The following is a 26,732-nucleotide window of genomic DNA, read 5'->3' as shown; positions in this document are numbered from 1 at the left end:
GCGCGTAATGTATAGGGCCATTTAAATATTCAAGAAGTCGTTTCGTTTCCACGTCATTCCATCTGTTTTGTTTATTCCTGTAGGTCAGGAGTGCGCGTGTCAGCTGAATCGTGACTGTGCTTATTGTTGGGCCCCCTGCTGTTGGGCCACCCCTCACACACTGTCCACATCCATTCATGCCACTGCCATCCAAGCATATATCCATCCATCGCCATCCCTCCATTCATCATTCCATCTCTAACAAGAGGAATGGATGGTGGCGTCCATTATTACAGAGCATCCCAGAATAGAGTCTCGTTTTATTACAAGTCCCTCTGGTCACCGTGGCTACCAAAATTACAGGCCAGCCTTCTCACACATAAAAAAAAAAAAAAAAGTTGCCCAGCCGAAAACCAGCCACCTCAATAAAGGACGGATTAGAAAATCCTTTGCTTTTTTCCCCTCCTTTCCTTTTTGAAAGGTTTTTCTGTACATTTTTCTCCCTCTGGAGTTTTGTTGGAGCACTGCGGTCTCCTCTCCAGTGGTTTTACTCCCCGACCCTGCGGCGGGAAAATGCGCTCACTTGTGGGTTTCTGGGAAGGCAGTGGCGGACGAAACATCTGCTGGGAGTGTGTGTGTGTGTGTGTGTGTGTGTGTGTGTGTGTGTGTGTGTGTGTGTGTGTGTGTGTGTGTGTGTGTGTGTGTGTGTGTGTGTGTATACTCAGTTATCATGTTCTGGTTGACAGATGCGTTTTGGCGATAGCAAAATAGGGCGAGAAAAATATTTCGGATGTCACTTCTGGAGAGTAGTTGTTGAACTGCGATGTTCAGTTCTTTCATGTTAGACTTGGATCGCCTTTCCACATTTTTTTTTTTTTTTTTTAGAAAAGAAAACCCTGTGAAGCTACAGTACCTCATAATGTTGGAGTTAATAATACATTTCTATGGGTTCCACTAGCATCTACGTAAATATGTGTTTGGAACTGATATTTAAATTATTGCTCTCGGTTTCTTTTTGTCTTGTTGTCGTGACTATAATGTCTGGTCCTATGGTTATCATTACGCTTTTGTTCTTTCACATATGTGTTGTCCTAACATCAGAAAGAGCCATGAAAGAAAGTTAAAAAAAACAAAAAAACAAAAAGACACTTGTTGAATGAATCCCTATAAGATGTGCTGGCATTTAGACTTCACACATGAAGCGGATTTGAATGTATATTTTTCCAGAAAACGGTGATTGAAGTCCAAATTGTACAACTTCTAGGGAGTTTAACTTTGGAGGTTCCACTTTATTGTGGTCAATACTAATTTTATGCCTCATCCTGTTTTTAAATCATACACCAGTGTTTTCAATTTAGCCAAGGCATGGAACAATTACTTCCGATGAAGACAATTGTGGTACATTATAAAAGCTGAGCTTGGGCTTTAATACATTTCCCAAGCATTATCAACAATGACATGGTGGAAAAAAACTAAATGATATATTATTTAGTTAATTATTGGCTTTAGTGGGGGTATAAAGTTGTTTTCATGTCTTGCACTTCTCATTTTAAGGCTTTGGTTTTTTGCTTCACATAACGACATACTTTTGTGATTGCCTGCATAAGTTAAATAACTGAAATCATGTAGCCCAAAGCTTTGTCTCCAGTAATGTTTCTGGATAAAGGATAATCCTGTCACGATAACAGGTTATAAAAACAATGTCGGAGACTGTCATGTTGCAGCATAGTTGAGGACCCAAGTTCAAGGACGCAGGAAGGTGAGGCGGGATGTATTCAAAAAGCAAAATGTATTTACTCTCCCAAAATACAACAAAAAGGAAAACAAGGTGTATGTAATCAGAAATACTAAGTAACAAACCAAAACCGGCAATGGATTCAACAATACGTAACAAGGACGACGAACGGAAACATGGAACGAAATACAAATAAACTGATGAGACAACAAGGAACACCTGGACAAGACACAAAGAGTAAATCGGGTGTACCAATAACCTATGAGACGGGCAGATAAAGGAAAACAAGGAAAATATGAAAGTAGAATAAATTTGAAAGTTGAAATTTGAAACCAAACTCAACAAAGACAGACCATGACAGGAGATGGGGTCGGAGACACTCAAAACTGCGGCCTAAAATTCCGTGATTGGGGAAAGGAGCAGCGGAGCTAAAAATAAAATGGCATATTTTGGGACTTTCACCAAAATGTCACCTATTAAATCCTAAATGAGCACTACAGCTCAGGACGCTTGCTCATTTAATGATATGAGGACTCTTTATCATGTGGCAGCCCACAAGAAGTAGGCCTGTTACCCATCTTGGTTTCTGAGCCATCGTTTAGGAAGCCGGGATTTTACAGGAAGTGTGAATGTGGTGTGCGATGAAAGGAGGGGATGATGTGTGTGTGTGTGTGTGTGTGTGTGTGTGTGTGTGTGTGTGTGTGTGTGTGTGTGTGTGTGCGTGTGCGCGGAGGACTGTGTGTGTGTGTGTGTGTGTGTGTGTGAGTGTCTACAGTGCACTCTATTATTTGGTTGCTGTGGTTGAAATGATGTCAGGCATTCACAAAGGGGTAAACAACAGCAAGCACGCTAGTGACTGACATGAAAACATGTTTCGAAAATGTGTTTTGTAGATTAAAGGTAAAAAACATTAAACGTATAAATTTGGAAGATATTCTTAACATACAGACTGCGACACGCCATCGGTCTGTCTTGAAGACTTCAGACATCCGCAACCTGGAGCCTCTCCCAGCGTTAACTCAGTGTCAATCCTTGTAATGATGGCCAGCCGGAAGCACAGCATCTTGGTGGTTGTCACTAAATTATAATCTTTCAAGATTTACATCCTAGTTTACAGAATTGAAATGACACCAGGTCCATGTGTTTCATTCTTGTCAACCAGTGTTCAGAATCAACTACTTGCACAAATACTGAATATTCTATCGGTTAAGACATTTACAGGAAAGCTATTTCAAGCGATTGGAGTCATGTATACAACAGTCATGTACTCCAAAATATGTACAGTCCAAGCAGTCTTATGTCAAATCGTGGAATGTTATGACTAGCCAAGTTTGTCCAACATTGGCTTTTTCATAACTTGACTCCTGGACATGTGACGCTGATGAAAACCAGGATTGGTTGACCCGGTTTGTGCGCCTGAGTCAAAGAGACACATTGGAAAGCACTTAAAACTCAAACTGCATCACATCATGAACCTTAATGCTGACAGACGGCTGTTATGGCATTTACTGGTAATAATGACAACTATTGTTGGAGCGAAATGCATACTTATCGAATGAGGACGTACACACATGTAGATATAATTGCTATTACGCCCCTGTTAATGAAAGAAAAAAAAAGAAGAAGAAGAAAGAGAATGAAAATTGACATGCTTTCGAATTGTGGTTCAGCTACATTAATTAAAAAAAAAATAAACTCAGGAGTGGACAGCAATGACAAGATTGAAAATAATTTGACTGTTGGGACATGTTCAACAAAGGTCTCATTAGCATCACAGCTGTCTTCAGATGTCCAACTTCAAAAAAGCAGATCCATTTTTTTTCAGTTTGGTGACATGATTTGTAAACACACTAAATATTGACTACAGGAATTAAGAGAGATGTCTCAAAAGAAATAGAAAGAAAATTATGCAATACGATATCACATTCAAGGTAAAGGCTACAAGACAATCTGCATGCAGCTGGATATTCCTGTGACAGGAGTTGCACATATTAGTCACAAGTTTGAAAAATGTCACCAACCTCCCTGGACGTGGCCGGAGGAGGAAAACTGATGACAAATTTAGACTGATAATAGAAATGGTAACAAAAGAGCACAGAACACCCTCCAAAGAAATTCAAAGTGATCTCCAAGGTCAAGACATCAGTGTCAGATTGCACCGCCGTTGTTTTAGACAAAGTGGAATTCATCGGAAATGACCAAGGACAAAAAATGTGCAGGTTAGAATGGAATCTCAAAAACATCAAGCTATTCTAGAGTGAAATGTGCTGCCCAGTGTATAGGCTTAGTTTTATGATATTCTCCTTGTGGCCCTTTTTTCATGCCTGTCTCATTAGGTTTTTGTGTCCAACTGTTTTCTCTCTCTCTCTCTCTGTGTCTCTCGCTCTCTGTATGGATCCATCCATCCTTCCATCCATCCATTTTCTGATCCGCTTCTCCTCACAAGGGTTGCAGGGCGTGCTGGAGCCTATCCCAGTTGTCTTCAGTAGGCGCAGTACACCCTGAACTGGTTGCCCATCATTCCAATCGCAGGGCACACATAGACAAACAACCATCCACGCTCACACTCACACTTGGGGACAATTCAGAGTGCTCCATTAACCTGCCATCCATGTTTTTGGAATATGGGAGGAAACCGGAGTACCTGGAGAAAACCAACGCAGACACGGGGAGAACATGCAAACTCCACACAGGACATATATATATATATATATATATATATATATATTTATATATTAATTCAGACCTCTCGCAGGCAAACATGCTCACCAGTAAACCACCGTGCCAACCTACTTTTAACGTATTAATTTATTTTTCTTTCAGTAAAAAAGGGGTCCCAACAATTTTGTCCATGTGTCAGTCCATTTAGTACAGACATTTTTTTTCTTTTTCATCGTTAGACCTCCTGTGTGAATGACTTTATGCTAATTTTGGACATTTGATTTTCATAATTTTATTTGAATCGTTATTGTTTTCCCCTCACCAAGGTGTTTTGTTTTTATTATGATTTCTTTTTCAGTGCTACATAAAAACTATTTACTGCAGACCACAAGTAGATCCACCTACAGCTTACCTTTGTTCGAAATGTCTTTTTTTCATCTTTAATTGAGAATGGCATTAAAGATGCTGTGACTTTTGGGTTGTCCCATTGTCCCACAAGGGGCTGCGAGCCTCTATACCACGAGTATAACGAAGCCATTAATGACCGTGACAAAATCCAAGCAAGGTAGGATGTCGAGATAAGCTTTTTTTAGAACAGGTTTTTGTTTTGTTTTTTGTTTTGCTGTCCAGTTTTATTTTGAAAGCTTTTTATTAGGCTAATATTTACGATTGGTTTCACCTCAGGACTACCATGTCCTGTTCCTTCATTCCCATTGTCCAATCAGTTCTTTCAGTATATCAAATCCCGGAAGACCGGTTTCACCTTAGGTTTACTTTGAATAACTATCAATCATTTACAGTAATTCCTGCCAGCCAGCTACTTAGTTTCTGCATTTCCGTCCACCTGCCTTCACTCAACGTCACAAAATCTCTCTTTTTCCCAAATATATAATTACAGTCTGCCTGTATGTAGCTAAATACGCCCCGGTGCACGTCTGGTCTCCCTGGTCATGTTTTTTCCTCCCACCGGTCGTGTTTGAAGCATTTATAATTGGCAGAGGCATCGTGTCAGGATTAGAGGCTGCTTGTTTGAACACTCCAACACCCCTGCCTGCCTATCCCACCCCTCATTCAGACAACCGCGCCTTCAAACCCCAAACTTCCACATCTAAAGGTATGGGAATAAGTCACACAAAATTAAATTCCTACAAACACGCAGAGTTCGAACATTACAATGGGTATTTTCTAAAAAGCCAGATCTCGATTAGTTCAGCAGTTCATGATCGTTGCGAACGCCCATCCTTCCCTCATTGTGTCATTTTTTTAAAAGGTCCCTTGCAGCTTCCATTTCTAACCATGGCTGAAGCGAAATTATCAACTGTGCTTTAATACTGTACATCTTGTCCACTCTGGAAGGGACATTACAGATCTAATCAACCACAAATTATAGTCTAAGTGTTAATTATATTTTCTGGTCCCTGCAAAACGCCTGTGGCACCTCTCAGCTGTGTCAAGCAGCTCTCCACTATTCAATTTGACAAATCTGTTTTGGATTTGAGAGAAACAATTCATCAAAGTTTGTAAATAATATCCAGATTAAAGCACATTGTTTTTTTTTTTTTTTAACGTAGTAATAATTTGAATCACAACATGTTTTTTGATGGAACCTACCCTCCTAATTGTTCTGGTTTCATGACGCTTCCGCCTCTGGTCTATGTGGGTTTGTACAAATAAAGGTTGTTTGGTGTATCAAAGCATTTCAAGCTCAAACATTGGAGCGGATGGTCACTGATGTCATCGAACATGTTGACTTTGTCTGAGTCATGTCGTTTATGGTCAGCAGAGCCCGTGATTCTTAGTGCGTGTCGCTTTGTCTATGTTTCCGTTTCTCCCGTAACCTACACACTCCTCCATCCCACTCTGTGTCACAAATGACTGAGGTTGGCGACAAAGGGTTGACCTCTGCTACAGCTCATCATGTTTAAAATGATAAGATATTGTTGGGGTTTTTTTTTAGTGGACTTCCATGTTCTTGCTGTGCTTATATGGGTTCTCTCACTTCTTCACGAAGTCCACTAATATGTACCGTATTTTTCGGATTATACATCGCTCCGGATTATAAATCGCACCAGCCAAAAAATGCATAATTAAGAAGAAAAAAACATATAAGTCGCACTGGAGTATAAGTCGCATTTTGGGGGGAAATTTATTTGATCAAATCCAACACCAAGAACATACATGCCATCTTGAAAGGCAATTTAAAATAAAAATTTAAAAAAAAACATGCTGAATAAGTGTACGATATGCTAACATTACATGACGCATAAACAATGAACTGAGAACGTGCCTGGTATGTTCAAGTAACATATTAAGAGTTATTCAGTTAACTATAGCATAAAGAACATGCTAACAAGTTCACCAAACCATCAATGTCACTCCAAATCACTAAATCCAATGAAATCTTCATCCTCTGTGTCACTTTAAAACAACTCCACCAACTCCGGAGGGAGAAGATGCAGCGCTTCCTCTTCTACGTCACTTACGTCAGACTCATCGTGGTTTTATCAACACAGGTCTAGAGCGGCCTCTTGCGGTTTAATGTGAAAATAACATGTGCAATGATATAATAATGTGTTAATAATTTCACCCATAAATCGCTCCAGAGTATAAGTCGCTCCCCCAGCCAAACTATAAAAAAACTGCGACTTATAGTCCGGAAAATACGGTATGTAACTGACGACTACGAATTCCCCATACGTGAACACGAGAGTGTTATGGGACATCTCCCGATGATGTCACACATACTTCCAAACGGCAGAGTCCTCAGCTCTTGCCATTGGAATGACGAGGAAAGAAGCCCTTCTATGTTGACCAGTGGTGAGCATTCACGGCCTTCAAGACATTCTCTGATGGCCCAAACACGGTGTACCTTACATGAAAAGAAACTTCATAGCCTCTGTCTAGGCTGTACAGGCTTTTTTTTTGTCCAATTAGGCATCAGCTTTTATGTGTTGCCATGTGAATGTACTTTTCCCGAGGCCTCCAGAATCCTGAGTGCTGTCTTCAAACACACACACACACACACACACACACACACACACACGCACGCACGCACGCACAGTAGAAATGGCTGTGTCTTCTTCAAACCAACCAGATTGTCGACTCAGCACTCTGAGGAGTCACGAAGGCCAAAGTCGACGACAAACTTCACGACTACAGAGTGGTTTTGACCCTATAGACCTGTCGCGGACAAACGTTGTATCCCGTAGTCCATTTTGAGTTGTCTTGACGCGCCGTAGTCCGTGTAGTGTGACATACACAATGACTGATGGTGAGGCGTCTGGGACGCTTCACAACCGCGACGACGAAAGTCTGGCATGTCAGAATTTATGTTTGTCTTGCCAAATAGTGTGAGATGTCCTACGTCCTCCTTCCATCGGTACTTCGGCGCTGACCAATGGGAAGACAGTGTCCTCATACTTATGATGAGAGCCTGGACGTGGTGCAGACAATCACAATGCACAGTATTTCAAAAGTGACTTCAACAAAAGGGGAAATATAGGATAAGTATACGTATCATTTAAACTCACACTTTGTTTGCAAATTGTGAAGCTAGTAGCTGATTCGCAAATGTGTTCTTAAAAAAATTCGTAACATCAAGTTCGTTTGGCAGAATAGTTCATACCGCCCTCTCCCCACCATCCAGGAACAGGTCCATACTCTCTTTTTTTGCTTTTTGCCTTTTGTGAACATAGAAATAACGCAAATGCACTGGCTGATGAACTGACTTTTCAGTTACTCCATTCAATGGCACAGATGTGCTGTTTTGAAGCAGAAATTTGCTCAAGAGTCACATGGTAGGCTCGCCATTATGTTTTGCTCAATTCCAGAAAGACTTCAACTTCAAGCAAATATTAAACATACCTGTGAGAAAAAGTCTTTCCACAAACCCGATTTTGGAGGTTTGATTCGAAGTCTGTCCCGCTAAAAGTGGCTCTTACATCACCTTCATGCTCTTCATTGACAGGTTCCACTGGGTAAGGTAGTGATTTTTTTTTCTGTAAATATAGAAAAATAACATAAAATAAACTTTTTGTGATACATCAGGTGGCGCAAATCCAACAGCAAATTTTTTACCACATTTTCAATTAAAGTCAGTCGGAGTGACTCGTCCTCTTCAGAGCAATTGTTTGTCTTTCAAAAACGGATGAACAAGAACAGACCTTAAGAAGAACACATTCATGTCCAATGAGTGTATCTGCTGGACTGATCATGTTTTTAGAATAAATAATTCCATTTGACTTTAATTATTTCAAGTGTTTTTTCTTGGAGGTCACTTGAGTTTCTTTTTCCAGCAATATTGTTGTGTTACAGTAATCCCATGATAATTATTTCTGTAGTTCCTCAGTGAAATGACTCACAGCGCTTGTGGCCTTTTAATTACTTAAAGCAATAATATGTAGCAATTTACTCTTAAAATAAAAGCTTCAAAGACATAGCTTATAATAAGGAGAATAGTGTCTCTGTCATTGTCATGGCAACCTATTTTGTGGTCTATGCCATTGCCTGGACAGCTCTCACGTAGCGTTAGCACAAATGTTTATGCCAAAGTTACTCTTCAAAATTGTATGTAGTGCTTGTTCAAACAATGCCACACACTAACATGATCAAACAACAAGCAAAATGATCATGTTTATTTCAAGACACGCTGTTACAACGCAGAGAAATTGAGTTACAGCCTTAGCTGCTGTCGGTTAACAAATGCATCTTTCAGATAGTCTCCATGTACTGTTTACCCATATATATTTCTTGAAATTAAATTCAATGTTACCTGTAGGGGGAGCCTAGGAGTAAAAATACAACCCCCCCCCCCAAAAAAAAAACTTACCAATGTAGTTCATAATCATGCTTCGCCCCCTCCCCCCAAATTTTGCATGGACACGGACCTGAGAGACCGATGCCCCCTGATCGAACAGCTGTCTCACCACAAAATAGATCAATGCTATAAACTTCAGAACACATTGGCACATCAAATCACTTTAAATAGCATTCCTGTGAAACAGTGCAACTTGAGAAATAGTTTAGAATAAATGTGTAATGAATTTATTGATATGTTGCTCATGCCAGCCGGCATTTCTTGGAGCCACAAAGTGGTGAACCAGTGCGGTGGCATTGAAGTGGCGTTGAGGGATTGTGGCAATGCATGTTCTGAGTTATGCAGTTGACCAATCGCTGGGCTGGAACCTGGCAGCCGCATCACAGAGTGAGCCACTGATCAGTACCAGTCTTTGAGCAGGCCATCTCTCTTATTTGCTCTGTCTCGCCTTTTCTCCACTTTCTTGTGGTCTTTATCGCTGTTTTCTTTTCCGCTGTGTGTCTTTCTTCCTAGCACGTATTTGTGTTGGTAGGAAATGTGAGTCTTCCTCGTTTCCATCCTTCTGTCCTTTTGAATTCACAGATTTTTTTTTTTTTCTGAATACTTGCTAGTTCCTTTGTCACAAGATTGAGAGATCTGTTTTTTGACTTTGGTGAAGTGTCCCGAGACATGCTGGAGAGGCTATGTCTACCAGTTGGCCTGGGAACGTCACTGTACCCTCTGTGGAAGGAGAGAAAGTGGCTAGAGATAGGAGTCTGGATGTTTACACTGCAGCCCCTACAACTGGACTAGAGGAGCAAAAGAAAATTGAGGTCGAATATCCAGATACAAAACGGTTAATAAAAACTAGACTTTGCTCAGTTGGATTATTTATTTTCTTGCACAGCCACTACTTAACCATGTACAACCCTCTAATTTGAAGCTCAATCATAACTCAAAGGCAACCACGTCAACTAGGTTTTTAAGTCTTATGTCTCTTCTGAATAACATAAGAACAATGACTGTTCAGAAGTTCTGAGTGTTCGCTATCCGGAGTGTTCGGAAAAAAAAAACATTAAACAAGGAGGGATGTGGTGTCCTTGAATACATTATATTCTCGTGTAGTGTGTTGAACCCCTGGGTCATTGGTAGTGTAGCGGTCCCACGCAGAAAGTATGGGCTCACTTTCCCATTTGACACCCCCGTACACACAGCTGCGGTGAAGTATGAACTATGAACTGAACTCGTTAAAATGTGTGAACTGAACGTTGAACTAGTTTGCATGGAAAATAAACTACTGCCAGTAATATTATATCAGGCCCGATTTGACCGGGGTTGGGGTTCGGGTGGTGGTGTGATTGGCTGACAAGCTGTCCAGGGTGTGAATCGCCTCTTGCCCAAATTCAGCTAAGATGTGCTCCGGCTCACAAATGACCCTAATGAGGAAAGGATGGATGGATGAATACCCTATTTGCTCAAATCTAGAACTGGCCCATAAATATATTACCTCACCCTCTATAAATTCAGAAATTCTGGTCAACTTTTGCACTAAAGTAGATGCAACAACGCTAAATACCATATTGGCCCGAATATAAGACGACCCTGATTATAAGACGACCCCCTCTTTTTCAAGACTCAAGTTTGAAAAAATACTTTTTGAACACCAAATAAATTTTTATACAGAAAATAATTACAGTACATCTGAAACAAATGATTATCACAATATATTTGAGAGAAAAAGCATGTTATTTTGCCTCAATCAAATCTTAATATCTTAACATTTAAATATGTAAACTAAAGTGCAGTCACATTCGTAAATGAATGGCTTCTGGTTTTTGAAATGTAAATTACATCATAACTTCTCAGCTGCCGGTTAACCTGGCCGATCTTCGACCCACTTTTCTCCAGATTGTCGCGACGTTTCTCCATTTTCTGTTATCTCCTATTATTTTCTTTTCTTTTCTTTCTTACCACTATTTTTTATTTTTCTTCTTCGTGCTACCGCTATTTTTATTTTTATTCTTCGTGACAGGGGTTCGCTTTGGCCTGGGGAGTCAAGTTCAGCATTCGCTTCAATGATATCTGGCGCCATCTAGCCTCGTGAATGGGTATAACGTCTAGACCCCGAATATAAGACGACCCCCCCACTTTTTCAGTCTTATTTCAATGCAAAAAACACCATCTTATATTCGGGCCAATACGGTAGTCGAGTTCGCACACACTACAATGATCCAGCAATGTTCATTTCAAGGTATGATGTTATAACATCGTATGATCGTGTCAGCCACTGTATCCAACATATGAGAGCCCATTGACTTTTTGTCAACTCTTTAACCTACATACTCTTGCACCATCACATACGCCTCAATGCCTTTGCACGTCAATCTGACCGTCCGCTATTTTTGTTTTACTTCTTCTTTGATCCCTCCACTCATCTCCCACTCCTTGTCAATTGTCTACCCCCACTTCTCTCCCTGTTTTCTGACCAAGGTTCCTTAGCCCAGCTGGCATGGCTTTCCTCGTGGTGTAGTAAAATATAAATATAATAAGGACGTTTTTGAGCTGGTGAATCCATTCTGAGCGGAGAAACATCACCACAGAGCCCACAGATGTGGCACACACTCAGGAGAGCGAAAGAGCGAGTTAGAGAGAGCGGGGTGGGGGTGTGGGGGGGGTCAAGAGGAAGAGGGGGAGAATGAAACCTCAATTGACATGAAAAGAACATTGACTACATTATTGTTGGCCTGAACCAACTGTTGCGCTTGTTATTACGGAACCTCATACAAATCTTCATATATGTGTGCAGGTTCGAAAGATTCTTCTCAGACCCAACCCAAAAATCTCCTATTTTGGGACTTTTCGCATGTAATTATTAATATGGGATTCAAGTGCATTAAGAAGTAGTAATTTGTGTGCAGCTGGCTAGTGTTTGTACTCCCAGCAATCACTACAACAACTCCTTGTGTCAATCTGCACAGCCAGACATTTTCTAGGGAATAAGCTTATGACCTGCCGTCTTGACGGCATGCATGAAAGCTTAACCACGGATATATGACTGTGTGTGTGTGTGTGTGTGTGTGTGCGTGTGCGTGTGTGCATGTTTTCATGTGCTTGGTATCGCAGCAGAATGAACTTCAGTCCCTTGGCCCAGCTTTTTTGTTTGCTTTAGCCATGCGGTGGCTAGCCTTACCCGCTAACTCTGATCCACATTTAGTCTACTTATATATCATCCTGCTTTTACTTTCCCTTTAGCCAACTGCACTACATTGAGCTAGCCTTAACACGAATGGCACTGATGTCTTGCTTTACTGTTGGTAGTACGGTTTTGTGGTTTCTACTGGCTTTCTCAAAAGGCAAAAAGAAATAAATAAATAAATGTATGCGTAAAAGTCCGACGCTCACCAGTTAAGATTTGTGTTTTCAGAGTGGACATCCAGTCAAACTTTATCCACATGTCTTGGAAGAACAAGACTTTTGAGATCTATGGCTGGGCCACTCCAAATACTTAGAGGCCCTGTGTATAAAGATGTAGTTTTAGGTGTTTATTGTGGTCAGGGGTTGGGCCTTGGAGTGTGTGGAGAGACAAAAAAGGGAAGGAGGAGGAGGAAGAGGGATGGTGGTTTTAGCCACCAGCTGCTGTTACCTTGAGCATAACGTCCTTTAACCCCCATTACAACAATCTGCCACAAGCCACAAACACGCTAGCTACTACTGCCTGCAAAACAACCCAAACTCACTTGTTTACCAGATAATGTGCCATGTCGTCACTCTCACCCCGAAAAGCTCCACACTTACGCCCTAATTTTTCCGATGTGTCCCACATTGCCCTGTTTAATTTGGTCCCCGCTGCTCTAGTTTTCTTTCGCACTCCGTCTTGTTTACTTTGCTTCTTCCTCAACATTTCCTTTCATTTCTTTTTTCCTCAGTCAAAATCGGTGTTGGTTACAGCCCTGGGTATGCGTGGGTAACCCTAGTGCCCATGTAAAGGCCCTCTTCGCTGTCTCATTGGGCTCCAGCGTCAGTGGATAAAAGTCAAAAGAGATTACGGGCCTGGCACCCATCTTCCTCTGTCCTGCCACTGTGGCCTCTTATTTTCCGGAGAAAATTAATAACTTTAACAAACATCAATGAGAAAGCAGACTGATGCTGGTTGTTATTTTTTTTCCTGTGCGTGTGAGTGTGACCATGTGAATGTGCACTGTGAACACATGCCTTGGATATGCGTGGGTTCGCGTGTGCATTTGTTGGCCTGCATGAGTGCTGGAGCTCATACCTTCAAGGATGTGATCCATAGCAGTAACATTGAAGGAGTCCGTCCAAAGAGGCACACGAAAAAGAAACCAAGCCAGGAAGCGGGGCACAATCTGGTTTTGTCTGGTGGGATTGTTTCCTCCATGAAAGAGCGTGGCGTCTTGAGGCGAAGACGAGTTGGGAGATGGACGGATGAAAGGAAGGAAGGATGGATGAGAAAATGTGACCACTTCTGAAGCATTGTCGACAGCCGCGCTGAATAGGCAGCGTGCCTGGCTGGAGCCACGCCTGTATTTATGATCTTCAAAGGAAGGATGGCACACACACACAAGCGCACACTCACGCACAACCCACTAAATGTGATAGTCGCAGGAAAACATGTGGTCGAGCAAATGTGGATACTCACAAATTTGCATATAGTTGCTGCTGTTGCATGCGTGCGGTTGAACGCATGAGCACACCAGCGCGGGAATGCTCAAATATCAGTGGCTCTGCAGTTGTGCATGTCATTCGAAATGGCGCATGTGTTTACTGTGGAAGTGGAAATACACTTACAGGATGTGGACAGTGCATATCATGAAACAAAGGTCAACCCAGGGCAAGGAAACATAGTTGAATGTATGTTATGATATCTGTCTGTGACTGACCTGTAAACTGACAAATCGGATCAATTAAGCCAGTTGTCATTTAAATACACTGATCAACAACTGATACACATGTTTCGACCCATGCAACACAACCGCGCTGAAAGGCTGAATGAGTTTGACTATACCTGAATAGATCAGGCCACGAGAGAACTAACAACAGTCCATGTGGCAAGTTGGGTGCTTGTTGGCAAAGTACTTACGTGACTCTGCTCAACATTACAATTGACTATCTTAAAAATGCACATCCTATTCACAATGTTACCAAAACAGTAACTTATCACACAATAAGGTCAGACTTTCTTTTCCCTGTGTTCCCTGTGTCTCGTGAAATCACTCAAAGTATCTTTTTTTTTTTTTTTTTTTGTAAGTCTCACTTCCAATAAATCTTTTGGCTACACACAAAGACTAACAGCCCCCCACATGTATTTACAAGTCAGTCCAATACAAACCGAGACAAATCTGAGACATTCAAGGTCTCCTTTAGATTCGGAAATTCCACAATCCAAAACAAACATGTTTTCTTTCTCATGCTATGCCACAAGGAGAACACTCAGTGACCAAACCAATAATCATATTTTAACCTTATTCAATCGCACATTGTTGCTAATTATTCTTTTTAGCTTTCTTCATAACTCTTGAAATTCTAGTTTACTATTCGGGCATGACATAACATTTATGTGATGCATTCAAAGGGCTCCTTAAGTGTTGTACTATTTCAACACGATCACCAACTTGGTCTCTGCTTCCCTTCGGTGCAGCTTGAAGCCCACCGTCGTGATTTACAAGCTGTAATCTTAACAACAGCAGGAAAGCAATTTGTCCACATGGATCACTGATTGAGTGGAGGTGAATGAATTTATGGTTGTGCTTCTTGCATCGGAGCAGCAAAAGTGTATCTTTGTCTGCAGCGACTTCTGTAGCCAGACCCTGGGTCTCCAAAGCAATAATTACTTCTAAGATTATATATGAGAGCCTTTCCCTCACAAAGCTGGAAGCAACTCAAAGGAAACACTAACACCTTTATGACAAAGTTTGATTTCCTCAGCCAGCGTGTATGGGCCTTTGCTGGAAAGTTCTACACAAGTGTCAGTTGATGTTCTATTTCAGCTCAAAAGTAAACACGGTTATGTTTGGCTGTTTGCCGTTTATGTGAATCTCTCTTTGTTGTCTGCCCTCCATCAAGCAACATGAAACGTAGCAGTGCTGCTAAAATACTTTACGGTGTTGACGCTCGCAAATAATAAAACATAAAGTGTGTGCACATTCAGTCTTGTGCACAGTTCAGCTCATTCAAAGGAGGTGGCCAGAGAAACTGGGGGGAGACCACTGAATTTCTGCAGGTAAATATTTGAGGAGCTAATTTCGAGGGGCTGTGTTTGCTGGTGTTAAAAAACAAGTGTGTTAAAATGTGTTATTTGTGTTTGCAGGGATGTGTGTGTGTGTGTGTGTGTGTGTGTGTTTGTGTGTGTGCGTGTGTGTTCAATTAATCTAGATTACTGTATTACTTCGAATGATTGTCGGGGCTATTTGAGCTAATTTGTTCAGGAAAAGAGACAATCAAGGTTTCAGTTAGTCAGCCAGTGACCACATGATATGTTGCACCTAAAATTCTGATCATTTGTCAAGCAAAGCTTCAGGCCTGCTTCCTGTTCACGCAACTCACCTTTGACCTTTTGGCATATTATAATGAAATCTTCAAGGATTTTTCAGCATTTAACCCCTCTACAACTTGTGACACACTGGAGCAGGGGCCAACAAAGGGCACCCAGGACCACTTTGAGGTTTGTGTGCCTTGCTCAAGAGGACCATTAGCCCTCTTGGTTGAACGCTGGTTGGATTTGCCCCCTTAGTTGCGCCTGAGCCTCAACGTTGGACAATTCCATGCATACCATTTTGGGAATCAGACTACCTGCAAAAAAAAAAAAAAAAAAAAAAAAAGGCAAATATGACCATCACCAAATATTAACATCACCATAACAATACCATGTAATGCACATTTCATGCACAGATTCCTCCAAATACCTGTTTTGGGTGTTCACCTACATTTGATGGGTTTTAGTGGATGTCACAATTGATGCCATGCATGCATGTTAAATCTTGAGCATCCCCACCACAAAGTTGGATAATCTTGTGCTTCCAACTTTATGAAAACAATTTGGGGCTGGCCCTTTCTGCCCAAGCATGGTTTTGCCCCAGTCTACAAAGCAGGGTCCAAAAATGCATGGCTGGAGGAGTTCGGTGGGAGACCTACTGGATGGGCTAGAAGAACCTCTTTCAGGTTCAACATCAGTCATCTCTGACCCGACAAATGGTTTTGCCAGATAAACTGAAAACAATTCTCACATAGCCCCTCCAACATCGTTTTGAGTCTTCCTGGAAGACAGTAAATTGTTCTGTATTTATTCATAACCAGGGGACATAATTATGGCTTTAGTTGTTGCAAATTTTGGCTTGTCCCATCAGGGGTCGCCCCAGAGGGTCACTTTCATGATTTGTTTACTTATTTATTTATTTTATTTTTATTTTATTTATTTATTTATTTTTTTTATGAGGCCCTTCTTGATGCAACCCACTTGTTTTTTTTTAAATCCTGAAAATTGGGGTACCTGCCTGGGAATTAAACCCATGCAATCTGCACAAAAGGCAGCAGCTTGTAACACTACAACACCAGTACAATTTCTCACAAATAGTGTATTCCAGGGAAATCTATCCACCCAATTTCTACAGCGCATACCCTTATCAGAGATGGAGCTGATCGCTGTCTTTGGGCAAGAGGCAGGGTACACCCGGCAGATTGCTGTAGCCAGTTGCAAGACTCAGGTAGACAAACAACCGGTCCCACTCGCATTTACCTACATGGACAATTTCTCTCACATGCATGGTTTTTGGAACTAACGCATAAGAAGGACGACATCAAACTGTACACACCAAGATTCAAACTCGGAACCTTGGAACTGTGAAGCAGACAGGCTTACCACTAGTAGACTGTGCTGCTCCTCCGGGAAATAAATTGGTGACAAGACTACAACAAGGGCACAAAAACACCAAAGACAAAGCTGACAGTGATAAGTGGCGGCATTGAAGGACAAAGCTGAAGTTTGTTGCATGCCTGCCAAGGCAGTGCAGTGTGCTTATGTGAGTCTATAAGTGCGTGCGTGTGCACAGGATTCTCCCGTGCGCACTGTGCCCAAGTCGAGAGGCGGGGTGGGTGGCAAAGCGGGGACAGATGAGGGAGAGAGGGAGAGGAGGGCAGGACTGGCAGGGTGCGGTCTGAAATGGCAACAGTTCGTCGTGGATCACTCAAGTGGAGTGGATTCAAGTGGAAAGCTGCAGCCTGTTGCGCGCTGTCGTCTCGCTGGGAGCATCAAAAACCTCACAACCACGGGGGATGTCGTGACACTTCGCGGAGTAAAAGAAGAGACAGGAAAGACAACCACATTAAAAACGTGGACGGGCAGTTGCCGCTGTTCTCTCTCTCTCTCTCTCTCTCTCTATCTCTCTCTCTCTCTCTGTGTGTGTCAGGGATGTGTCCAAGGACCGGCAACCCGAGGCCTCCACCCACCTCATCGACTTTGAACCTGTTTGTTTAAATCCACGGACTTTATAGCCTGCGCACCCACGAGCCACAGCCAGCGAACTTTTTCCATTCAAGTGGGAATTTATCGGTGCACTGATGCTGAGGTACCCGCTGGAGTAGAGTGATCTGGGGACAAACTGAATGCGGCTGTCCAGGACCATGGACTCGACAGGTGAACCGGAGACGTACTGAAGACGCATATCTCCCTCGGGAGAGTCCTCCCTCCTCCCGGGGCGATGCGGATCCCCTTCCTCCTTCTCACCGCCTCTCTGTGCGCCATGGTTCTTCTCCTCCTCGCACCTGCCTCGGAGGGCTGCGGACCGGGGAGGGGGTACGGAAAGAGGAGGCCTCCGAAGAAGCTCATCCCGCTAGCCTACAAGCAATTCAGCCCGAATGTGGCCGAGAAGACGCTGGGTGCGAGCGGGCGGCCCGAGGGCAAAATTACGCGCAACTCGGAGCGCTTCAAAGAGCTGACACCCAACTACAACACTGATATCATCTTCAAGGATGAAGAGGACACGGGCGCGGATCGGCTCATGACTCAGGTGAGAAAGAAGCAAATGATGAGGAGGAGGAAGATGAAGGAGGAGAGCTGGGAACACTTTGCAGTGCTCATGTGCGGACGGAGACGCGCATTTACCCCATGCAAGTGATTTAGGTCCTGTATGGTTAACCGTGTCTATGAATCACTTCAAAACGAGCAAACCTCACAGTCACATTAAACTCTTTGCTCCATGCTTGCTGTCAGTTGAATATTTAAACCAGAATGATTTATTTCATTGATTCATAGCTTCAACTCCGAAGCTTTGGTTCTGGAGAAAGACTGCTGGGATTATACCTGAATGATGAACAGCTTTTCTGACCTGTCTTAAATGTTTAGGCCACGCGCTGTACAGAAAAGTGATTCAGTGTGATGTAATTTTAGAGGAGCGCCAACCATTTAGGCATGGGCAAGGATGGGCACAAAAAATATACATATTTTTTAAACAATATTACATTAAGCCAATAGATAAAAAACCTTGGCAGATGGAGAAAGTCAAATTATTATTTTTGAGGTATGTGTATGTGCCCTATAATTGGGAAATTTTGGGGAAGATCATTTATCAATGTTGATCTGGGATAAACATTGATTTATTTTTTTACCTTTCTTTGCGGTGTGCTCCCCACTTTGTTTCAGCAATCTGTGACCATCACAATGAACTCATTAACTTTCTCCAACAGATCTTCTGATCTTTACATAAAAAAAAAAAAAAAAAAGCTGCAGCAGCATTGTATCATTTTGGGTACAATAGCTTTTCACTGGAGTGTTACTGTCAAATTGCTTTTTTACACTTATTGGTGCTTTTTCAAATTCTGAATCGTAAAATAATTAGCTTTGAGGTGTGCATTGCAGGAGATTGTAAAGACAGAAATTGATTGCTACTGCAGTGCTTCACTTTGCCTTGTCACATGAACATGTAGTCTTTTTAATGACTTTTCTAATCTCTCGTGTCCACCGACTCGCAGCGCTGCAAAGACAAGTTGAACTCCCTGGCCATCTCTGTCATGAACATGTGGCCTGGTGTGAAGCTGAGAGTGACGGAGGGATGGGATGAGGACGGCCATCACTCAGAGGACTCGCTGCACTATGAAGGACGTGCTGTTGACATCACCACCTCAGACAGGTGGGCAATGACAATAACACAATATGTATTAACAGCCATGAGCCAACTTAAATATTAAGTCTTGTGGGATTGATTTTGGGATTTAAACGTGAGAAAATTCCTGTTATTGGAAGTATGGTGTTTCATGAAATGGTGATTTTAATGAGCAGGCTTATATATTCACAAATAAAGTTGTTACATGAATAGACGCTTGGTGAAGAGTGCCACAGTAATAACGATATGTTCATCTTCACAGAGACAGAAACAAGTATGCCATGTTGGCTCGGCTTGCTGTCGAAGCCGGATTTGACTGGGTCTACTATGAATCCAAAGCCCATATTCATTGTAGTGTCAAGTCAGGTAAGCAAGCGAACTATTGTGTGTGATTGTATTGAACTGTTTTGTGGCCGTCTATCAATATAGCCATAATGAAGCTTGTAAAATACGTAGTTAACAATTCACTGCAGAGCTGATTTAAAAAGTGTGTGCGCGTGTGTGTGTGTGTGTGTGTGTGTGTGTGTGTGTGTGTGTGTGTGTGTGTGTGTGTGTGTGGACAGAGATAGAGAGTGATGAATGGGACTTGGTGATTTTAATGAGCAGGCTTATATATTCACAAATAAAGTTGTTACATGAATAGACGCTTGGTGAAGAGTGCCACAGTAATAACGATATGTTCATCTTCACAGAGACAGAAACAAGTATGCCATGTTGGCTCGGCTTGCTGTCGAAGCCGGATTTGACTGGGTCTACTATGAATCCAAAGCCCATATTCATTGTAGTGTCAAGTCAGGTAAGCAAGCGAACTATTGTGTGTGATTGTATTGAACTGTTTTGTGGCCGTCTATCAATATAGCCATAATGAAGCTTGTAAAATACGTAGTTAACAATTCACTGCAGAGCTGATTTAAAAAGTGTGTGCGCGTGTGTGTGTGTGTGTGTGTGTGTGTGTGTGTGTGTGTGTGTGTGTTTTGGGGGCGTTGTCTGTCTGTCTGTCTGTCTTCTGGCTGGCTGGCTATGTCGCCTATTGAGAGCATTAATTGGGGCGTTTCTTGGTCTCGCACTAAAAGACATCCGTTTTCTGTCACATTAGTCTATGAAAATGTCAGATGCAGTAATTTTGTCGCGAATATTCTTAAATCTCTCATTGTTATTTTATTATGTCCAAAGCAATTGCACTATTGATTTTGATAATACGATGTGAGCCGCTAGCTTGGCTTTCAGGAAAGCCAAATCAGTTTACACTGTATTGTGGCGATTCATGAAGGATACAGAAGGAGCCTGTCTGCAAATAGCTAATTTCTGCGAATAATTGACACTCTGCTTCATGGAATTGTAAATGCCTTCTTTAATAGTTTACACCATGAATATATCACAAATGATGTACCGGTTTACTGGCATTTTAAACATTTAGAAACATTTAGAAACATCTTCAAACATCTCTATACCCCCCCCCCCAAAAAAAACCACACACACAGCTTACACCTAAGCATACACATATATAATGCACAGGATGGGTCGATACATGTCAGCAATTCTGATGATGATGAGGATCATGATGGTGATGAAGAATTGCTATCGCGGTGCAGTCTGGTGTAGAACAAGGAACATTTGACTACACAGCGAAGCACAGGAGTAACATCAATGGTGGCGAGCGTTGCAGCTTTGTCGTTCTCCGGTTCTCTGACTGACCCGAAACTGCTGGATCCCCACAGTGACAACATGAATGGCGGTCATAAATAAGTTTAGCGACGTTCCGCTGGGCTATGGTAACAGATTCGCCTGATTTTAACGCTGTTTTTAGTCCTCGTTTGGCGAAACAATCCAGAGCCCGAGCAGAGATGTGCGCGGCCATCAAGTCTGTCCACTCCACCTGACTGTCAATCACGCATCTGACAGTGCTCCTGTTAGATTTGTGATTGGAGGAGTGACTCAGGGGCTTTTTGTCATTTTTATGGCTGACAATAACCCGTCGTATTCCCAATAAAATAGACGCTATAATAAAATAAATGTCATACATACTATAGACAATATTGTTTCCCTGTTATAGCAAATCACAAATAGGTGAATCTTTTCCACAAACGATGGAGGATAACTTCCGGAAAGAAATCCGATCATATGTGTATGTGAATTTGCAAAATCCAAAGTGGGACTATGCGGGGGTCCACTGTAAAAGTACAACTGTGCAGTTTTTTTCATAATGTCAGATTCACAAGTAGTGGGTCTCGTACAATAGCACTGCTTCCTTTCATCTGTGTCAGCGGGGGCCTTGCTGCAAGGGGTTTGCATGTTGTGTGGCTTCTCTGTGGGGACTGTGACTTCCTCCCACAATGCAAAACATGCACCACATGTTCGGTCAATGAACCATTCTTAATTTCTCTTCAATGTGTACAAAAATGGGTTAGGGTTCACTCTAAGCTTAACTCTTTTCAGCTTCTATGTTTGTGATCGGTCCAGGATGCTCCCCCACCTCGCACCTGTCATTTTTATCCCTGAAAATGTATTGCGTTGCACATACTACACTGTATTCTAGTATATTCCTTGTCTCTCATTTGGAGGCGGAACACTTGCAAAATAATCAGCTAACAGATAAGATACCGATTGTAGATTTGAAGCAATTCCCTTTATGAAACACAAATCATTTAGGGGCTTGAGCGCTAACAATAGTTGAACACATTCCATTGCAAGCTATTCGAACAGTTAAGACATTTTCGAGGCCCATGTCTGGTACCGCCAGTTATTTGATGCCAAGCTACATTCTAACAGTCCATTGAGGTTAGTAGGCTGTGAGATGATTAACTCTCTCTTTGTTTTGCTGTTGCTTTTCCCTCGGTAGGTTTCTTTCAAATCTCTTATCTGAGCCTTATCACCTCCTGGTTGCAGACCTCCTTTTCTGCAAGCCGCATACTTACAGAGATACACACCTTTGACAAATATTTGCCCGCCTTAAGACATACTTAAGACACCCACATGCATCCATCAAATATGCGTGTGGATTCATTTCAAATCAGTCAGGCAAAGTGATTTGATGTGATTCCAGAAAATAGTGTAAAACGTTGATTTATAGTCTATTCTTTTTTTTTTCTACCTCAGCTGTGCTCACCTTTCACTTGCTTTTTTCCAAACATACTTTCCTGTCTATTTGACCCCAGGCCATGCTTAGATACAATCAGCTGGTTATCCATTACCTCTTGCTGACTACCTCCTCTTGCCACCTCGTCTCACCGTGTCTTAAAGAGCCACCTTACTCAGAAGTATTCAGCCACAAGAAAGTAGTTTGACGATCTATGAACACTTTCAAGAGTCACTCGAGAACGAAAAAAAAAAGAAACTTCAATGGTGTTGCCTCATTCATATTGGTTATCCCTAAAGTGAGTCTTCTTGAATTTCAACATGTCTTCTGTTTGCTTGTGAGATTTAACATTTATGTTAGTGTACTATGCTGTCACTTCAGCAACACTGAAGCGTCTCCATTACCATTCATTATTTTAAATATGAATGTAATCGCTGACGCGCAACCAATTTCAATTGGAAATTGGAAATTTTGATGAAGACATCATCCTGCATGTGTGCATGAATGCTGACTCAAAAGATGTTGAGGACGTTTTAAACAGTCTGTCTCTAATCTGCTGAGATAATATTGGCCTTTAGTCAGTGTCAAAGTCTGACTTGAGTTATGGAGCACTGAGAGTCTGCATGACCATATGTGGAAGTTCAAGCGAGGCTCCTAGAGAAGTTTCTATGATATATCTTTTTATGTTTACAGGAACAAAATAAATGCCTTCATATGATCAAATCCACATCTTGATTTTCTCCCATCTCAATTTTACAGAACATTCTGTCGCTGCCAAAACTGGCGGTTGTTTCCCAGGTGATGCTCAAGTTACCCTTGAGGGCGGAGTCACCAAACAGATGCGTGACCTTCATCCCGGTGACCGTGTTTTGGCTTCCTCGACAACTGACGCTCGTGGTTCGCTTCTCTACAGTCCGGTACTCGCCTTTTTGGATCTCCAGACAAACGTCACGAAGATCTTCACTCTCATTGGAACCAACACTGGACTAAATATAACGCTCACGGCGGCACATCTCATCTTTGTCACTGACTGCGTGGGTGGACTCAGCCAAGATGGAGTGAGGACAACTTTTGCTAGTGAGGTGAAGCCGGGTCAGTGTATACTGACCTCGCAAGGAACGGAGGCAACTAAAGCCGTCGTGACTTTTGTAGAGGAGAGGCAGAGCACTGGGTTGTATGCCCCACTGACCCAGCACGGGTCTATAGTCGTGAACAGCGTGTTGGCATCCTGTTACGCTGCTGTGGACAATCATCATTTGGCCCACTGGGTTCTAGCCCCACTGCGTTTTGTCCGCACCCTCATGGGTGCTGAGGAACAACAAACTGATGGTGTGCACTGGTACCCCTGGCTTCTACAGAAGGTTGGGGAAATGCTACTGGCCCCCAAACACTTCCACCCTTTGGGAACTGAGCGAGGACTCTGACAGAAGAAAACCAAAATCTATTGAATCAGCTTGTATATCAGAATAGCAAATCACAGAAACAGCTGTCCACCAAAATAGCAAAAAAAAAAAAAAAAAATGGTTTGGACACGAAATGTGTTGTTTTACTCACTCCACTTGTCTCGATATGCTGTAAGACACCAATAGAGAAAATGAATTGCGATTTCATCACTGCTTTTGCAAATGTGCATAATTTCATGTTCATGGCGCGAATGCGATTCAGGTGTGCCAGTAAACCACAAATTAGTAAGCACTTGTTTATCAGCCACAATGCTGACACACACCATATGGATAAAAGCGCTGGGAGACATCTTGAGCAACTGTAATAATGGGTGTATAGCAGTATAATTGTCATCTAGCATGACTGTGCCTCAGTGGGTTTGTGAAGGCATGATTGAATAAGTTTGATGTGGAAGAACTTCATAGTTGTCAACCCCATCAGAGACTTTGGGGATAAATTGCAACACAAACCGGCAGCCAGGCCCTCTCTCAGCATCTGTGACCGCTGATCTCAAATTGTTGTTGTGGATGAGTGACCAAAAAAAAATCCAACAGAGGCACTCCAAAATCCTACGCTATTAATGCCACCTTCTGGTGTAAGAATCCCCCTTATTGAGTTTTGTCTGTCATTCAGTTTTACCTTGGAGCACCTTAGCCTTTTAGTGACGATGATTTGTTATTATGATGCATTTTGAGAACAGAAAAGTCAACAATTAGGTGCATCATTCATTTATACTCTTTTTATTCTTCAAAATGAGTCATAGTGACGCTATCACTATAAGTTAAAATATGAGTATACATTTTGGGAGGGCCTGTTTGAACTCCAGATGTTGAAGAGGACATTAAGGCAAAGATGAATTTGAAGGAATGGAAAAAAGACAGTGTAAATGTTTATTTGAGCAGTTTAGTAATGACATTAAGGTAATTACACGTCAAGTTTACTCACTTTACTGACTCATATTTTTCCCTTGTTGTCTGATGTATTGTTTTTGACATAACAGTAAGCAAAAATATATTTACGATATTTATTTGAATATTTTTGACTATGTGTTGAGTTTATTGTGAATTTGTCTTGGCTGCAAACAAGGCAGAGTAGAATTGTTGGACTGCAAAAATGGTTTAAAAATGGTAAGATTGCATTCAGAATCCCAAGAGTGCAAAATGTTCAAATGTTTGGCCAGATTAATTTATTTTATGCGGGTAATCACATAAAACGTATTCTTGATTCATTTGAAGCAGATTCATGACAGCACGGGTTTATCCTCACTCCCTTTGCAACTGGTGCACCAAACAATGATGTACCGTCAACTATGGCTTGACTTTGCAAGGAGCAGACTTGAATATTCTGGCCAGGTAGACACCTAAAAGATCTTGGACTATTCAAACACCGAACCAAAATAAACTGAATTTTATTTTCATCATGATGTCACAATTCAATGCTCATCAATTGTATCATATGTTGCGGCAAAACTATCGCACAATCTACACATGTGATCGTGTGGGTCCAGATTGTCATATTTAATAGAAACCACAAGGGGCTGAGCACATCACCAAGGGGTGTTCCAGTGCTTCCATGAGCTGTGATTCTAATGACTAATCAAAGTATTAATTTCTGTGAATGATGGCCTGTTTACAGGCCACTAATAATTTCTTAAATAATTTTAAAGATCATTTTGGAGTACCTATAGTTGGTCTTGTCCAGATGCAGAAGTACTTTGTCCTGGGGATATTCAATTTTGTTTCCCTTTGTATCATATATGGTGAAATGATCTTGTAGCCTTACTAAAAATCGGTGTGTGCCATGTTAGTCGACCCCCCGCCCCCAAACCATAGGGAGGCTATCGAGTCCCACTGAGACGGCGCATGCTAATGTTTGCAGCTCTATGGGGAATTCTGACTGTCCAATAGGAGGGAATAATCTTGCACTGATGCAAGAAAGTGACTAAACTGGGTTGATCATCTGCTTCCACCATAATTCTATGATTCATTAATGCATCTTCTTTACGATCAGATTAATATCAGGAGTATTTTTTTTTTAAACTTCTCTGTGCATATGTTTTATATTGAACGTCTCAGTTTTCTGGTCAGTCTACCAAACTATGTTTGACTCAGACTGTATTAAACTACTGTATAACTAGCTTTTTATACATAGTGCTCCATTGTGCTTATTTTCTTCTGCAGTTTTTTATATTTAATGGCTTTCCTTTGCATGTACGTTTTCATTCCATCCATAGATTTCAAACCACGTTTCTAGCGAACATATATGAAATCGAAATTTTAAATAAGTGACATTTTCTGCTGGTAACTGATTTTCAGATGCAAGTGCTTCATGGAGATGGATGGAGAAACTCTGAAGCACTACGCACAGATTTGTCAAATATGTATATGAAGCTATTTTCTGAGAAATTATTTAAAGATCTATTTTTAAGAATATAAATGGGGCAATGTTGTGCATTCCTTTTTTTTCAATATTTAACATAAAGTTGTTTTTATTACAACCAAGAATGTGTTTTCTTTACAAGCGAAATGAGGTTAAGAGATAAAACAGGACGAAAATCACTCTGAATAATTTCATGTAATAACACAAACAAGTGATATGCTTGTTCATACAATGTCTTGACACTTTAAGCACAACGAGTGAAGAAACGAGCAGGCAATGATGAGCCTGAGTTAGTATCAGGTGGTGTCAGGGTGGGCTGGTGGTTTGCTTCAGTACCACGGACAGCAATTCAGATTGTGTTTTTTTTTTCTTCTTCTTTCTGATACGTTCTGTACTTTTAGGCAGAGTACACCCTGCTGGTGGCAGCGATCATTGCATATATGACGATCTATCAATATGTATCGAAGCAACCAGCAGGGGGTGTTGCAATCTAAATCCTCAAATCAAAGCTTGCTCCAAATAAAAGACAGAAAGTCGAAACTGATGGAGGTT

The 26,732-nt window shown here is 41.6% G+C and overlaps 1 protein-coding gene and 1 long non-coding RNA gene across 2 annotated transcripts; one reads left to right on the top strand and one right to left on the bottom strand.

The window, feature by feature from the left end:
* The first annotated feature begins 4,070 nt into the window (after positions 1-4,070).
* LOC109523373 (indian hedgehog B protein-like) lies at positions 4,071-26,302 on the top strand. Its single transcript, XM_019882504.1, has 6 exons — positions 4,071-4,089; positions 6,161-6,163; positions 17,619-18,190; positions 19,152-19,309; positions 19,545-19,648; positions 23,118-26,302. Exons 3-6 carry the CDS (start codon positions 17,882-17,884, stop codon positions 23,780-23,782), a joined length of 1,236 nt encoding a protein of 411 aa, XP_019738063.1. The 5' UTR covers positions 4,071-4,089; positions 6,161-6,163; positions 17,619-17,881; the 3' UTR covers positions 23,783-26,302.
* On the bottom strand, positions 13,443-17,573 carry LOC109523374 (uncharacterized). Its single transcript, XR_002169751.1, has 4 exons — positions 17,044-17,573; positions 15,732-15,977; positions 13,828-13,952; positions 13,443-13,581 (listed from the first exon to the last, which is right to left on the bottom strand). It is a non-coding gene; the product is annotated as an uncharacterized LOC109523374 (long non-coding RNA).
* Positions 26,303-26,732: the final 430 nt, after the last annotated feature.

Source organism: Hippocampus comes, unplaced genomic scaffold (assembly GCF_001891065.2).
Source record: "Hippocampus comes isolate QL1 unplaced genomic scaffold, H_comes_QL1_v1.1 scaffold111, whole genome shotgun sequence".
Taxonomy (NCBI): Eukaryota; Metazoa; Chordata; class Actinopteri; order Syngnathiformes; family Syngnathidae; genus Hippocampus; species Hippocampus comes.
Note: the sequence above shows the minus strand (reverse complement) of the source record. Positions and strands in the feature narration are given on the sequence as shown.